Consider the following 16,463-nt stretch of genomic DNA (forward strand, 5'->3'; position numbering starts at 1 on the left):
TTTGGGAATAAAACAGGTAGACATACATCATACAGGTAGACATACATCTTGTTTGGGAATAATACAGGTAGACATACATTTCATGATACTATCTTGTATGGGAATAATACAGGTAGACAAACATTTCATGATACTATCTTGTATGGGAATAATACAGGTAGACATACATTTCATGATACTATCTTGTATGGGAATAATACAGGTAGACATACATTTCATGACACTATCTTGTATGGGAATAATACAGGTAGACATACATTTCATGATACTATCTTGTATGGGAATAATACAGGTAGACAAACATTTCATGATACTATCTTATATGGGAATAATACAGATAGACATACATTTCATGACACTATCTTGTATGGGGATAATACAGGTAGACATACATTCCATGACACTATCTTGTATGGGAATAATACAGATAGACAAACATTTCATGATACTATCTTGTATGGGAATAATACAGGTAGACATACATTTCATGATACTTTCATGATACTATCTTGTATGGGAATAATACAGGTAGACATACATTTCATGATACTATCTTGTATGGGAATAATACAGGTAGACAAACATTTCATGATACTATCTTGTATGGGAATAATACAGGTAGACATACATTTCATGATACTATCTTGTATGGGAATAATACAGGTAGACATACATTCCATGATACTATCTTGTATACAGGTAGACATACAGTATTTGATGCCATCATGTAATCTATAAAATGTCTATAGTCGTGCAGTGTCAAAGTTATGAGAAAAAACTATGTTTCAGGGAGCGGTTCAAGTATGCCATTCAATCTGTTGGAGGTTATACAGATGGTGATAGCTTTGAGAGATGTGTGTCTAGGTATAATAGAGTTGGCCCACCCTGATGCCAAACCTACCATCAACGAGGATTACAGACAGGCACTGCGCAGGGTTGGTGTGAAAACCAGGAATAACAACGATAAAGAATTAAATAAACAGACATTACAGTGGGGTCACTTGTTTAAGGTGAGAATGACAAAAATACCTCATGCACTGTCAAACCTGTGTGAAAGACATTGACAGAGACCACTTGCTTCTAAAGATCTTTGGCTTCTTTCTGGTAGTGTCTTCCCCAGTATGGACTCTGAATAAAGGTTTGACTGTACAAATGTAATAAAAGTTATAAAATCTCTTCAGTGGGCTTTTTCATTGATAATGAACAAAAGCAGTTCTGCTTTCAAATTGGCCTTCAGCGAAATTGTATTTGATTTTTTGTGCTTGGTTAAGCTCATTATTGCATTTTTTTACTTTTCAAAAGAAGAGTACATTACTTAGATGAATACCCATTTGAAGTGTTAATTATGTGTGAATACTAGGTTAATTTTATATTACTTGTAATGTCGTTATGTTGATTTGTTGACATTTTAGGTAACAGCCAGTTTAGTTAGACAGATCTATACACGTGATGCACGGAGATCATTTTGTCCAAAAGATCTCTGGTTGTCAGATCGGGTTAAGATTCACGCGGACGGACCGTCACAGATTTATCAGTCCAATATAGCCGCTCTTACACAACGACCATTTAGAACAATGCAGTCACTGACCAAAATCAATGAGGATGAAGGTGGACCACCCTTGTCAAACCGAGATGTCAAAAACCTTGTTATCCTTACAGAACTTCCATTTGTTGTATCCTTCCATGAGAGGGTCAAGGTTAGTTGTTGACTTAATATTTAGTTGTTTTTGGGTTCTTTTTGTTTGATTTTTTGGAAATGTCAAAGTTCAATAGATATTTATAATAAGTGTATTTTCCCTGAGGGTTGAAGTTTTTATTTTAATTTTTTTTTTGATTAAGTCTATAAGAAGGTCTATGGAGAGAACACACGTAAGTTACCATAGCTTTCTGTGCAATTTCTTAACTACTGTATTGTAAATGTTTCAGGAATTTATGAAATGAAATGTATTTAAACTGTAAGAAGATCCATAGGAAACATACACCATTCGATCAAGTATGATGGTGAGAGGTAATGAAATGTGCAACACTCCCAATGCTCCCCTAGTACCAATTAAAACATAACATAAACATAAAGTAGCTGGGAGAAAGAGAACTTGTAATAGTTACTGGGTGTAAGCATCTGCTTGTAAGACAAGGGGTGCATGTGTCTAGTGAAGCAGGCAGGGGGTATGACGTAAGAGGGCATTGTCACTGCAACCAGTCCATTTACAATTTTGTATAAAATGAGTAGCCTGGCATCAGATCCTTTGTCTTCAAGCCAATGCCACCCCAGTTTGTTTACCATTTGGGAGACACTGCTGTATGTGGAGTAGTCATTGGAAACCTGTCACGCAGCCCTTTGCTGAACCATTTCAATTTTATGGATGTTTTGTTTAGTATATAGGCTCCAAACAACTGGAGTATTCAAGTTGAGGTCTGACTAGAGTTTTGTAAGCAAACTCTTTAATGTTTGGGTTTTTAGTGGGGATGTTTCTTTTCAGGAGTTTGACTTGATTTGGAGTTGACCTGATTAACATGTTTGTTCCAGTTAAGGTCAGAGGAGATAGTGACTGCAAGATATTTTGCATCACTTACTGTTTCAAGGATTTGGCCATGGAGTGAGTATTTGGACCACTGTACATTTCGAGGGGTTAAACTCCATGTCCCATTTGCTCTCCCAGACCTGTTACCTGTCAAGGTCTTGTTGAAGAATACTTTCATGAAAAGAGTTTTTGACGGTGATGTAAACAGCAGTGTCGTCAGCAAATAACTGGACATGAGAAACTATATTTTCAGGCAGATTATTTAATCAACCAGTGTCTGTTGGTCACTTGTTGTTATGTTTGTTGGATGTTTCTGTAGCAAGGAAGGAATATCCTTAATTTAAAGAGGGTTTGTCACAGCTATTGCATATGAAACATTCAAACCACAATATACTTTTTATTGCTGTTTACTTTTCAGATATTACAGAAGTTGATAAGTAAAGACAAAGAAGAGAATCAAGGCATGGCCCACCAATTTTTGTCTGGTCCAAGCATCAATGTTATGATCCGTAGAAACTACATCTATGAAGATGCCTTTGACAAATTGTCTCCAGATAATGGTACAGTTCTATTTATCATATATTATAAGTCACTTTTTATTAAATTGTTGACTCCACATTCTTAAATGATACAGCAGAACCTAACTTGTCAGTCTGCTTATTTTCAAAATTGACTTTCTAGCTCGACTTCGAAGAAAATGTAAAGCTAATGCACTCGTTCCAGCGTCGGCATCGGCATCGCCGTTGGTTAAAGTGTTTGATAAAGTCAAATATCTCTGTTACTATTAGAGCTATAGACTTGAAACTTAAAAAGTTATTTACTATCACAGTCTACACCAGGAGAAACAATCCCCATAACTCTGAATTGAATTTTGACAGATTTTATGCCTCTTTTTAACTTAGAATTTTTTGGTTAAACTTTTTAAGTCAAATATCTCTGTTACTTTCAAAGCTTTTGACTTGAAAATTAAAGTAGTTATTTACTACAATCTGACTGAAGTACATCTCCCATTAACGCTATGCACATTGGATCTGAAGACGTGCTATTGACAGCCTCATTCTGATGACCCTTCCGCTAGCCAATTGGAGTCTTACTTACAACATTCTGTATGTGAAAGTAGAAGTTTAAAAAATCAATATTTAGCCTGGATTTTTCATATTTACAACTCCTATGACGACCACATTGCGACTACGCCCTCGTGTTTTGAGAGAAATCATATGTCATGGTACGGACTTGGTCACATAAGGTGTCAGACAGCCGGTTAGCTCAGTCGGTAGGGCACTCGCCCTGTAAGTTAGTGGTCCCGGGTTTGAGCCCTGGACTCACTGCACATTTTTTCTCACCCTTTGACATTTGACGCTATTTTGATGGTTCAGCCAAATGCTTGTTGAAACAAGTCGTCTGATTGGTTCAAATAAAAATAGATTTGCGAAAGTAAAAATAGCAATATCGGAAATCCAAAATATACAGAAGACGAATGTGAATGGGTCATTCTCAGATCTTCATTTAGAAGATCAAGTAATTTAGTCAGATTGTTATTTACTATCAAAGTGTACACCGGGAGAAACAACCCCCATAACTAATTTGAATTTTGACAGAGTTATGCCCCTTTTTAACATAGAATTTTTCGGTTAACATTTTATATAACGTCCAATATCTCTGTTACTATCAAAGTTATTGACTTGAAACTTAAAACAGTTATTTACTATCAAAGGCTACACTATGAGAAATAATCCTCATAACTCTAATTAGAATTTTGAGAGATTTATGCCCCTTTTACTGGCAAAGCTCTTAATTCAGAGTCAAGCACTGAGAAAAGTCTAGCGTGCTGTCTTACGGACAGCTCTTGTTGTTCTTATTTCAACTTGTCTTAACCCTTACCCTGCTGAATTTATAATGAATTGGTCTATCTTTCAGTTTGGACAATACCATTAACTGTTTAAAGGGGTGCTTACCAAAAAGATACTGACTGAATGGCAAACAATGCAGATCATGATCAGATTGCATGGATGTGCAGGCTGATCATGATCTACACAGGATGCAAAGGCAGAATTAAATGTGTCCAGCATGATAAAGGTTGAGCAGCCAGATTTTGTCACTCCCTTTGATGGCATTACTATAGTGGAAAAAAAAACTTAACAGAAATATGTTAATTGCAGTGCAGTCTAAACACAAGTTGGACTTTTGGAAACATTTTTTTTACTTTCATGTCTTTGGTCACAATCTTGGTCAAATAATGCTTTATCTGTGTGGCCCTAATTTACACCCTAGAAATGCTCTGTATTGAATAGCTGTTATTAGGACAATGATTTTGAATTCCAGAAGAGAATCTTAAGTTGAAGATGCGGGTGCAGTTGGTCAATGCAGCTGGTATGGATGAAGCTGGAATTGATGGTGGTGGAATTTTTAGAGAGTTTCTTAATGTTTTGTTGAAGACTGGTTTCGATCCAAACCGAGGGTTTTTCAGTCAGACAACTGACCGTCTGCTGTATCCTAACCCTCAGGCAGCAGTTCTCACAGAGGATTTTAGGGATCACTATTACTTTCTTGGAAGGATGCTTGGAAAGGTATCACTCTTATTATTATTTTTTTTTGTAAAAGGTTGTTTCTACTTTTTGTGCACCTCAAAATTCTCATTATTTTGGACATTATTAGCTCATCTGATTTTTGGAAAAAAAATGAGTTATTGTCATCACTTGATCGGCGTCGGCGTTGCCTGGTTAAGTTTTATGTTTAGGTCAGCTTTTCTCCTAAACTATCAAAGCTTTTGCTTTGGAACTTGCAACACTTGTTCACCATCATAAGCTGACCCTGTACAGCAAGAAACATAACTCCATCCTGCTTTTTGCAAGATTTATGGCCCCTTTTGTATTTAGAAAATATCAGATTTCTTGGTTAAGTTTTATGTTTAGGTCAACTTTTCTCTTAAACTATCAAAGCTATTGTTTTGAAACTTGCAACTCTTGTTCACCATCATAAGCTGACACTGTACATCAAGAAACATAACTCCATCCTGCTTTTTGCAAGAATTATTGCTCCTTTTGGACTTAGAAAATCAGTTTTCTTGGTTAAGTTCTATGTTTAGGTCAGCTTTTCTCCTAAACTATCAAAGCTATTGCTTTAAAACTTGCAACACTTGTTCACCATCATAAGCTGACCCTGTACAGCAAGAAACATAACTCCGTCTTGCTTTTTGCAAGATTAATGGCCCCTTTTGGACTTAGAAAATATCAGATTTCTTGGTTCAGTTTTATGTTTAGGTCAACTTTTTCTCTTAAACTATCAAAGCTATTGCTTTGAAACTTGCAACACTTGTTCACCATCATAAGCTGACCCTGTACATCAAGAAACATAACTCCATCCTGCTTTTTGCAATAATTATTTGCCCCTTTTGGACTTAGAAAATCAGTTGTCTTGGTTGAGTATTATGTTTTTCCCATAAACTATCAAAGCTTTTGCTTTACAACTTGCAACAGTTTTTCACCATCATAAGCGGAAGCTGTACGTCAAGAAACATAACTCTATCCTGCTTTTTGCATAAATGATGGCCCTTTTTAGACTTAGAAAATCATGGGTAGGACAATATTTCTATTATACAAAAAAAATTAGATGAGCGTCAGCACCCGCAGGGCGGTGCTCTTGTTTTTATATACAATAAGACCATATTTTGTGGAAGCATCTAATTAAAACTTACAGCACCCTCACAACCTCCTATGAATGCCCTAATTCCCAAATTTTTGGCCTAAATAGAGTCTTTTATTTGTGTATCTTGAAATCTCTTTAGTTGATTTTCCTTACCAGAAATTTTACTGTTACAGTAGTTAAACTTTGAAATTATTTTCTATTTGTGTGGACCAAAGAACTAAAAATACACAGAATGGCAACTGGGGATAATCCCGTGTCATCTCGTGTTAAGAGCGTTATCTTATTTCAAAGCGTTTGCCGACTTGATCAGTCGTGATCAAATCAACAGACGCTTACTGAAGTATAAAACTGGCGGTACGCCCGGCGCGTAATAAACCGAATCGAGTCCTTTTTTCAAACGAAAACTGTTGATTTCTTAGACTTCCAATCATAAATTCATTCCTTCCCCGTGTAGCAAATACTAATAACATTAAAAAAGCACCATTATCATTATAAACAATCGATCCGAGAGTAACCTTAGTTAAAAGCGTTTGCCGACTTGATTAATCGTGATCAACAGACGCTTTCAACGAGATCTCATTCAGTTGTCACGGGATGTTGGCGAGATTTGCTCTATATGCCTTTCAAGTTGCCGATCTATTTATTTTTATAGCTCTTTGTGTGGACATAAAATTTGACGGTTTTGGCTGCAAATGCTATTTTATGGGTACAAGTTTGTTGATATGAAATTTTAAGTTAATCATAAATGGCTATATTGTATTTATTCATCTGGATTTAAATTCAGTGATCAAACACAGCTATGAAATCCATGAATATATGTCCCCCGGGAATACTTTTAATTGTAGTCACAACAGCAGATTATTCCTTTCATTAAAACATGCAGTAAATTTTACAACATCCTTTTTCAAACAGACAAATTGGTAATGCTCATGATTATTATATGCGCAGCAATATAAAACTATATAATCACTTATACATTGTATTTTCAGGCCATATATGAGAACATGCTGGTAGAATTACCTTTTGCCTCATTCTTCCTGTCAAAGATACTCAGTCGTCATAGTGGTGACCTTGACATTCATCATCTGGCCTCACTTGACCCAGAAATGTACAAAAATCTTCTCTTCCTCAAACACTATGATGGAGATATTAAAGATTTAGGCCTTGATTTCACTACAGTGAATAATGACTTTGGAGAAACAAAGGTAGGCAGATGACTGTATGATAAAAAAAAATCATCCAGTTAGAAACAAAGGCATTTCCTGCAGTTGATCTTGAGATACATGTGGTTCTACACAGGTGCCTGAATTAATGTGTTGGGGTACATGGGGTTTTCTATCACCATTAAAGCTGGAATATTGCCAAGTGACTTGAACAGTGTTGGTGTAACTTAGAACCAAGGAAGACAAAATAATATTAAATCCCAGGCACAAAAAATCAGAAAATAGTCATACATTGAAAGTACATTTATTTTATATTATTTGTCATATCTCAGTTATGAATGCAATTATTTTCTTTAATAGGTGGTAGAACTGAAGAGAGATGGTCATAACATCCCAGTGACAGCTCAGAACAGAATAGAATACATACATCTTATGGCTGATTATAAACTTAACCAACAGGTATTCTACAGTCTTATGTTGAAAATTTTATCTGTTAGTCCCCTTCACGTTATCAATTCCCGGGCTTCCCAGAGATTTTAGAAATTGTTTTTGACTTAAGCTTAATGTAAGTTGAGTTTTATACCCTCAGAAAGGAGACATGTAGTAATCACACAGTCTATATGTCTGTATTGTAGTTTGTTTGTCCTTCTGTCTGAACACTTCTTGCCTCAGCTATAAATTAAATTGTTCAATGGATTACATAAAATGTTAGACATGATGAGATGCGGTGAACACAAGAGTAAGGTTTGTACCTCCAAGGTTGAGGTCACAGGCAAGGACACTTCCCTTAACCTTTATCTACATGCAAGAGCACTTGTCTTTGGGGCATTTATCACTTGCTAGAGACATCACTTTTGTCATTTTTGACATTCCATATTTACTTTCCCTATCATTTTTGTTGAGCCCGCTTGCGGTGAGCTCGATATAGTCGTTACTTTTGGTGGGTCGATGTATGTGCGTGCGTGCGTCTGTCTGTCCGTCCGATTTTGTCCGTACTTTAACTTTGACATGCATGGACCAATCTTGTTTATATTTGGCATGAATGTTTACCTCAATGAGAAGGAGTGTCATATGCAAACCCCATTTTCCTATCTCAAAGGTCAAGGTCACAGTTGGGAGGTCAAAGGTCAAATTGAAGTTTGTTCGGAGCATTTCTTCTTCATGCATGGTGGGATTTTGATGTAACTTGGCATGAATGTTCACCATTATGAGACGGACTGTCATGCGCAAGAACCAGGTCCGTAGGTGTAAGGTCAAGGTCACACTTAGAGGCCAAAGGTGCTGGCGGGCTTGACATTCTGCCCTTGGGCATGCAAAATGTATTTCTAGTCTGTGAAAGGAATTCTGATGTCTCAATTATTGTCTTCCTAAATAATTTCAGATAAGAAAGCACTGCACAGCTTTTCGTGAAGGTATGTCAGATTTAATCAATCTGGAATGGTTGCGAATGTTTGACCAGCAAGAGTTACAGGTCCTGATCTCTGGAGCGGCAGTACCTATAGACATTGAGGACCTGAAACAGTATACACACTATTCCGGAGGTTATGACGCTGAACACCCTGTCATCAAGATGTTCTGGCAGGCTGTGGAAGAATTAACTGATGAACAGAAGAGACAACTTCTTAAGTTTATAACGAGCTGTTCTCGGCCCCCACTTCTTGGATTTAAGGTAGATATTTATAGGAATGTGTTTAATCAAGGTTGTAGTTGTGGTTGTTGTAGCTAGTAAATATCTTAGAATTTTTGTTAGTAAACCCTTGATAGCAACTAGTATGGGATTACATGTTCATGTTTGCTATTTATATACTTCCTGTTAATCATTTAAACTTATGGGCTTAAAATCATGATTCTAGCAAAAATCCTGTTTCATGAGGATATAAATTCCTCAATTTCAAGTTTTAAAAATACAATTTGTTTATTCATTAGATTTAAGATGAAATTTTATGCAACCATGAAAATCATAGAGAATTAGTCCCCCATGAATATTAATAATTTCACAGTGATTGAATGGAAGTGGCTGATCTTTACTACAGGACCTTAACTTAGGTGACAGAAACTCAAATCTGTTTTGTGGGAAAAAAAAAACCCAGATCTTTTTCAGCTCGACTATACAAAGTATGGAGAGCTGTCCTACTCGACCCAGCATTGGCGTCCTTCCGCATCCACACCTTGGTTAAAAGTTTTGATGCACTTCCTCTTTATCTCTGTAGGTACTTGTTGGATTTGTTTCCAACTTAAAATAGCTGTTCCACATCATCACTCACATCATATGGCACAAGGTCTATAACTTTAGAACCAATATTTCATGAGTTATCCCCCTTTGTACTTTATAGAATTTCAGGTTAAAGTTTTGGTGTACTTTCACTCTATTTCTATTATTACCAAATGGATTTGATTCAGTCTTAAAGTAGTTGTTCCACATCATCATGCACATCATATGACGCAAGGGCCATAACTCTTGCACCAATATTCATGAATAATGCCCCCCTTTTTACTTGGAATTTCTGTTTTTGATGCTTTTTCACCATATCTCTGTTGTTTCTTAATGGATTTGATTCAAACTTAAAGTGGTTGTTCCACATCATCACCCACCCCATATGACACAAGGTCCATAAAGCTGGCACCAATATGTTATGAGTTATGCCCACTTGTACTTAGAATTTCAGATGCACTTTTGCCTATCTCAATTATTACTATAGAGATTTGATTCTAATTTAAATTAGTTATTACACATTATTAGTCACATGATAGACACATGGTGCATTACTCTTGCAGAAATTTTCCATGATTTATGTCCGCTTTATACTTTTTTCCACTGCCAAATTTCACTATCCGGTATCAAAATAGTTGAGAGTGCTGTCTCCTGTGACAGCTCTTGTTTCTTTTGCAAAAACACCTTTTTTAACTTTATCTGTGAAATATGTGGAACTAGAAATGTGTCCATAGGACACAGATGCCCCCACTACATGACATTAAAATGGCAATTTTTTCCTAGGTCAGGGGCCATACTGAATGAATCCGGACGCGAAAACCCAGGTGCACAACTGCACATGCTGACCAACATTCCTGTAAACTTTGGTGACTCTAGGTCAAGTACTTTTGGAGCTACGCGCAACACAACATTAAAATGACCAATTCTTAACTAAGTCAGGGGCCATAACTCCTACATGACTGAATGAATCCGGACACGAAACCCCAGGTGCACAACTGCACATGCTGACCAACATTCCTGTAAACTTTGGTGCCTCTAGGTCAAATACTTTTGGAGCTAAATGCGACACAACATTGAAATGACCAATTTTTAACTAAGTCAGGGGCCATAACTCCTACAAGACTGAATGAATCCGGACGCGAAACCACAGGTGCACAACTTCACATGCTGACCAACATTCCTGTAAACTTTGGTGACTCTAGGTCAAATACTTTTGGAGCTAGGCGCGACACAACATTAAAATGACCAATTTTTTACTAAGTCAGGGACCATAACTCCTACATGACTGGATGAATCCGGACGCGAAACCCCAGGTGCACAACTACACATGCTGACCAACATTCCTGTAAACTTTGGTGACTCTACGTCAAATACTTTTGGAGCTAGGCGCGACACAATACTAAAATGACCAATTTTTACAAAGTCAGGGGCCATAACTCCTACATGACTGAATGAATCCGGACGTGAAACCCCAGATGCACAACTACACATGCTGACCAACATTCCTGTAAAGTTTTGTGACTCTACGTCAAATACTTTTGGAGCTAGGCGCGACACAACATTCTCGGAAGGACGGACGGAAGGAAGGACGGACGGACAAGGGCAAATCTATATGCCCCCCCACAAAGTGGGGGCATAAAAATGTATTATTCATTTATTAATGCTAATCGTATTATGGTTATCTGACATCTTATGGGAAATACTGCTTAATCCCAAAAGAGTAACAAAAAAAAAAAAAAATGAGTTGAATGTCTGGGGCTTAAAAAATGAAGCTGAAGGATTGTGCATAATTTTCTATGACTAATTTGTTCTGTTATTGCAGGACCCTATCTTTTCAGCAGTTAATACTGACAACTTGTTTATTTATTTTTCAGGATTTGTACCCGGCTCTTTGTGTTCACTATGGTGGTAATGAACCGGACCGGCTGCCAACAGCTAGTACATGTATGAACCTTCTCAAACTCCCAGAATGTAAAGACTATGCCACTCTTAAACATAAACTTTTGTACGCAATAGAATCAGGTGCAGGATTTGAACTCAGCTGATCTGTCTCATATAGTTCAAGTTTTATAAAGTTGTACAGTTGAGGCATGGCATACGCAGAACATGGCTGCTAAATACATCTATTTAGCCTGAAAATTGAAATTCATGAGACAAAAAAGATGTTTCTTACCCAGATATTAATATAATACTTTGTGATATTACCTTGCCTCTTTTAGTTGAACTTATTTCATCTCAAATGAAGTTCCTACAAATTTAGAACTTGAAGCTAAACTGTATTTATTTGCAGTGAAGTATGTATTACTGAATACCTATAAACTGTAAAATGCTTTCAGACCGAATGTGATATAATATACTATTATATGTAAATCAGTTGTATCTTTTTCATCATTTTCGTGACAGACATGGTACTCCAGTATGATAAAAATAAAAAATATAAAATGTTTTGTTTCAAAATTTTTGCTCTACATTTTTTTGCATTTTGTGTGACAATGTTTGTAACTTCTAAAATGAATTCTATGCACTTTACATTTTTTCACCACTATTTTAGTAATATTAAGCTGAGATTGTTAGTTTATAAGATATAGCAGCTTTCAATTAAGAAATACTGCAAAGAAAAGTCACGTTTTAACATTATTAATACATGAAAAATAGGTTATACGTCTGCATATTAATACATGAAAAATAGTTTATACGTCCGCAGAATAAATTCATGAGGGCATAGCCTGAGGGAATTATTCTGGCGAGGTATTACCAATTTTGAGTGTTTTAATTTAAGTAAAACATGATTTTGCTATACGTTGTTTTGATTCTTATATGATTTTTATCTAGCAGTGCTCTTTCTTGGTAGCAACAAAAACATTGACATCATCACTCATTAACATGACATCATTTTAGCGTAAACGTAACAGAAACAAACATATAAGAATTTCTCATACTGTTTCTCACTACCTTTTCTGTTGCATCAAATATCATGTTTTTGTTATCAATCATTACTATACTGGTTGGGAACCATTTTCCAGACACATTTTCATATTTCGGCTCCATTATTCCCTAAGAAAATATTTGTCATAAATGAAGCCCACACTGCACAAACTTCAGCTCCTTCCACATCCGATGTAATCAGCATCGCGTTGTTACGTAAAATATGGGTTCCATGGGGCCTCAAATGGGGTCACTAAAATAAGTTATTTTTCCCCGTCAGGTAAACCAGTATCCGGACAAATATTTTGACGGTGTTTTGTTGTTAATTTGATATCAAAATAAGTAATTGAACTATTTCTACAGATTTCTTTATCATTCATCTCTACAAAATTGCACATGAAACATAACCCGACATTCAATAGCAGCTACGAAAGCAGACCGAGGTTGACTATAAAAAACTCGAATTTCGTCTTATACGAATTATTGATAATTCCAATAGATATAGAATAAAATTTGTGCAAAAATCGACAGCCCTGCATCTTACATAACTTTTAGCGTGAAATTAAAAGTAGAACATGTTATCAACGGACAATCATAATGTAGTTTGATTATTTCTTCCCCACTTGATACCTTGGCATGTGTGAACTACTGCGCATGTGCAATGCTATCTTCATGCCCCGTTAAGACAGAAAGTTCTTTTGCAAATGCAGGTGAGTTATCATCAAAAACCCAAACATTATACAGCCTTATAAAATAGTGGTTTGTTGTAGACATGAAGAACAAACATCTAAATGATCTAGATGAAACAATAACATGAATAACAACGAAATAAAGCGGATATTGTATGTGTCCGGAAACTGGTCCTGTCCGGAAAATTGTTCCCAACCAGTACAGTATATATATATATATAAAAATATACAATGGACTTCTTGTTTTAAAACATTGGTGTAGCATAACATCTGGTCAGTAAAATACATGATAGCCACCAGATTTCACTTTCTTGTTTCAATATATTCAGCAAAATCATTCTAAGAGTGGTCATGATACAGTAAAATATTCTCCACCAGTTCATATCAAATGCAGTAGAAGTTTATAAATCTAATAGGACTATCTAACCACTTTTTAGCTCACCTGTCACAAAGTGACAAGGTGAGCTTTTGTGATCGCGCGGCGTCCGTCGTCCGTCGTCCGTGCGTGCGTCCGTAAACTTTTGCTTGTGACCACTCTAGAGGTCACATTTTTCATGGGATCTTTATGAAAATTGGTCAGAATGTTCACCTTGATGATATCTAGGTCAAGTTCGAAACTGGGTCACGTGCCATCAAAAACTAGGTCAGTAGGTCTAAAAATAGAAAAACCTTGTGACCTCTCTAGAGGCCATATATTTCACAAGATCTTCATGAAAATTGGTCAGAATGTTCACCTTGATGATATCTAGGTCAAGTTCGAAACTGGGTCACGTGGGGTCAAAAACTAGGTCAGTAGGTCTAAAAATAGAAAAACCTTGTGACCTTTCTAGAGGCCATATTTTTCATGAGATCTTCATGAATATTGGTCAGAATGTTCACTTTGATGATATCTAGGTCAGGTTCGAAACTGGGTCACGTGGGGTCAAAAACTAGGTCAGTAGGTCTTAAAATAGAAAAACCTTGTGACCTCTCTATAGGCCATATTTTTCATGAGAACTTCATGAATATTGGTCAGAATGTTCACCTTGATGATATCTAGGTCAAGTTTGAAACTGGGTCACGTGGGGTCAAAAACTAGGTCATTAGGTCTAAAAATAGAAAAACCTTGTGACCTCTCTAGAGGCCATATTTCTCAATGGATCTTCATGAAAATTGGTCAGAATGTTCAGCTTGGTGATATCTAGGTCAAGTTCGAAACTGGGTCACATGGGGGTAAAAACTAGGTCAGTAGATCTAAAAATAGAAAAACCTTGTGACCTCTCTAGAGGCCATATTTTTCATGAGATCTTCATGAATATTGGTCAGAATGTTCACCTTGATGATATCTAGGTCAAGTTCGATACTGGGTCATGTGGGATCAAAAACTAGGTCAGTAGGTCTAAAAATAGAAAAACCTTGTGACCTCTCTAGAGGCCATATTTCTCAATGGATCTTCATGAAAATTGGTCAGAATGTTCACCTTGATGATATCTAGGTCAAGTTCGAAACTGGGTCACGTGCGGTCAAAAACTAGGTCAGTAGGTCTAAAAATAGAAAAACCTTGTGACCTCTCTAGAGGCCATATTTTTCAATGGATCTTCATGAAAATTGGTCAGAATGTTAACCTTGATGATATCTAGATCAAGTTCGAAACTGGGTCACGTGGGGTTAAAAACTAGGTCAGTAGATCTAAAAATAGAAAAACCTTGTGACCTCTCTAGAGGCCATATTTTTCATGAGATCTTCATGATTATTGGTCAGAAGGTTCATCTTGATGATATCTAGGTCAGGTTTGAAACTGGGTAACGTAGGGTCAAAAACTAGGTCAGTAGGTCTAAAAATAGAAAAACCTTGTGACCTCTCTAGAGGCCATATTTCTCTATGGATCTTCATGAAAATTGGTGAGACTGTTCAGCTTGATGATATCTAGGTCAGGTTCGTAACTGGGTCATGTGCCGTCAAAAACTAGGTCAGTAGGCCGAAAAATTGAAAAACCTTGTGACCTCTCTAGAGGCCATATTTTTCACGAGATCTTCATGAAAATTGGTGAGAATGTTCACCTTGATGATATCTAGATCAAGTTTAAAAGTGGGTCACGTGCCTTCAAAAACTAGGTCATTAGGTCAAATAATAGAAAAACCTTGTGACCTCTCTAGAGGCCATATTTTTCAATGGATCTTCATGAAAATTGGTCAGAAGTTTTTATCTTGATGATATCTATGTCACATGTGCTGAAAAACTAGGTCACTTTGTCAAATAATAGAAATAACGACGTCATACTCAGTTCAACACTGGGTCATGTGGGGATAGGTGAGCGATTCAGGACCATCATGGTCCTCTTGTTGTAAAATAAACATTGTGCAATAATGACCTTGTGCTTGAACTTGCAATGGTAAAATGATCAAAATATCTTTACTTTCTTCTTTTTCTTGATTTAATACTAGTGAAAATATTGCATGCAGTGTCCACTCAGTGAAAGACATTTTCATCTGACCTGCGCTGAAAGAAACAACCATCCTCTATATGTACATGTACTAGTATATTATTTTTCAGATTTTCATTATTTTTCATTTTCATTATATAATAAGATTATTTTATAAACTCTGAAATCTTTCATACAGCACAGAAAAAGAAAGTTGTTCACTTTGGAGAAAAAAGGTCCTCTGATGAAATATCTTGACTGTTTATGTAGTACATTGTAACAAGGCTTTGCCGAGTTATTACAAAAATTTTACCAGAAAGCTGTTTATTTCCATCCTTACCTACATACAGTAATATATTCATTTACAAAATACTAGAGAAAATAAAATCAAGCAAATGATTTTCTATTAAGCACGATTTTATTTAGTAGTGTATGAATTTACATGTTCAGTCATAAACTACATCAGAAGAGTAATGTTGCACTCTTGCTTTGTGAAAACATGAAATCCTGTCCGGCATGCAAGAGACGATTTTCTCCGATATAGATAGAAAAGTATCGTAATTTCTTTTTGATATTTAATACAAAAGATATTGTTTGTTTCACTTGCAGGTCTAATTTGCATTTTCTGTGTCATTTTTCCTTGTATTTGCAGGTCAAGTATTGTGCTGTATGTTCTTATGACTTTGTACAAATAACTATTTGCCATTAAATTATTTCATTGTTATAATAGATTTTTTTGAAGAATAATAAAGATTTTTACATCAAATTGTTCACTCTTATTTTCATAATTAAAATATTTTTGCCAAGGAGCTTGAAAAATTCGAAGAAGAAAAAATTTTCATTAATTATTCTGACCTGGCAAAATTGTCACTAACGCTGGAATAATAAAAATCTTTTAGAGAACAA

At 36.0% G+C, this 16,463-nt stretch overlaps 1 protein-coding gene across 1 annotated transcript in view; it reads left to right on the plus strand.

Annotated features, from left to right (window-relative positions):
• The window catches only part of LOC123525489 (ubiquitin-protein ligase E3C-like), a 51,010-nt gene extending 34,689 nt beyond the window's left edge, over positions 1 to 16,321 (plus strand). The window contains exons 13-20 of the mRNA XM_045304579.2: positions 790 to 1,010; positions 1,413 to 1,697; positions 2,941 to 3,082; positions 4,845 to 5,089; positions 7,157 to 7,372; positions 7,691 to 7,789; positions 8,712 to 8,999; positions 11,417 to 16,321. Coding sequence (XP_045160514.2) covers positions 790 to 1,010; positions 1,413 to 1,697; positions 2,941 to 3,082; positions 4,845 to 5,089; positions 7,157 to 7,372; positions 7,691 to 7,789; positions 8,712 to 8,999; positions 11,417 to 11,587 — 1,667 coding nt within the window. The 3' untranslated portion in view covers positions 11,588 to 16,321. The remainder of the gene's footprint in view (positions 1 to 789; positions 1,011 to 1,412; positions 1,698 to 2,940; positions 3,083 to 4,844; positions 5,090 to 7,156; positions 7,373 to 7,690; positions 7,790 to 8,711; positions 9,000 to 11,416) is intronic.
• The last annotated feature ends 142 nt before the right edge of the window (positions 16,322 to 16,463 follow it).

The sequence above is a fragment of the Mercenaria mercenaria genome, chromosome 3 (assembly GCF_021730395.1).
Source record: "Mercenaria mercenaria strain notata chromosome 3, MADL_Memer_1, whole genome shotgun sequence".
NCBI lineage: Eukaryota > Metazoa > Mollusca > Bivalvia > Venerida > Veneridae > Mercenaria > Mercenaria mercenaria.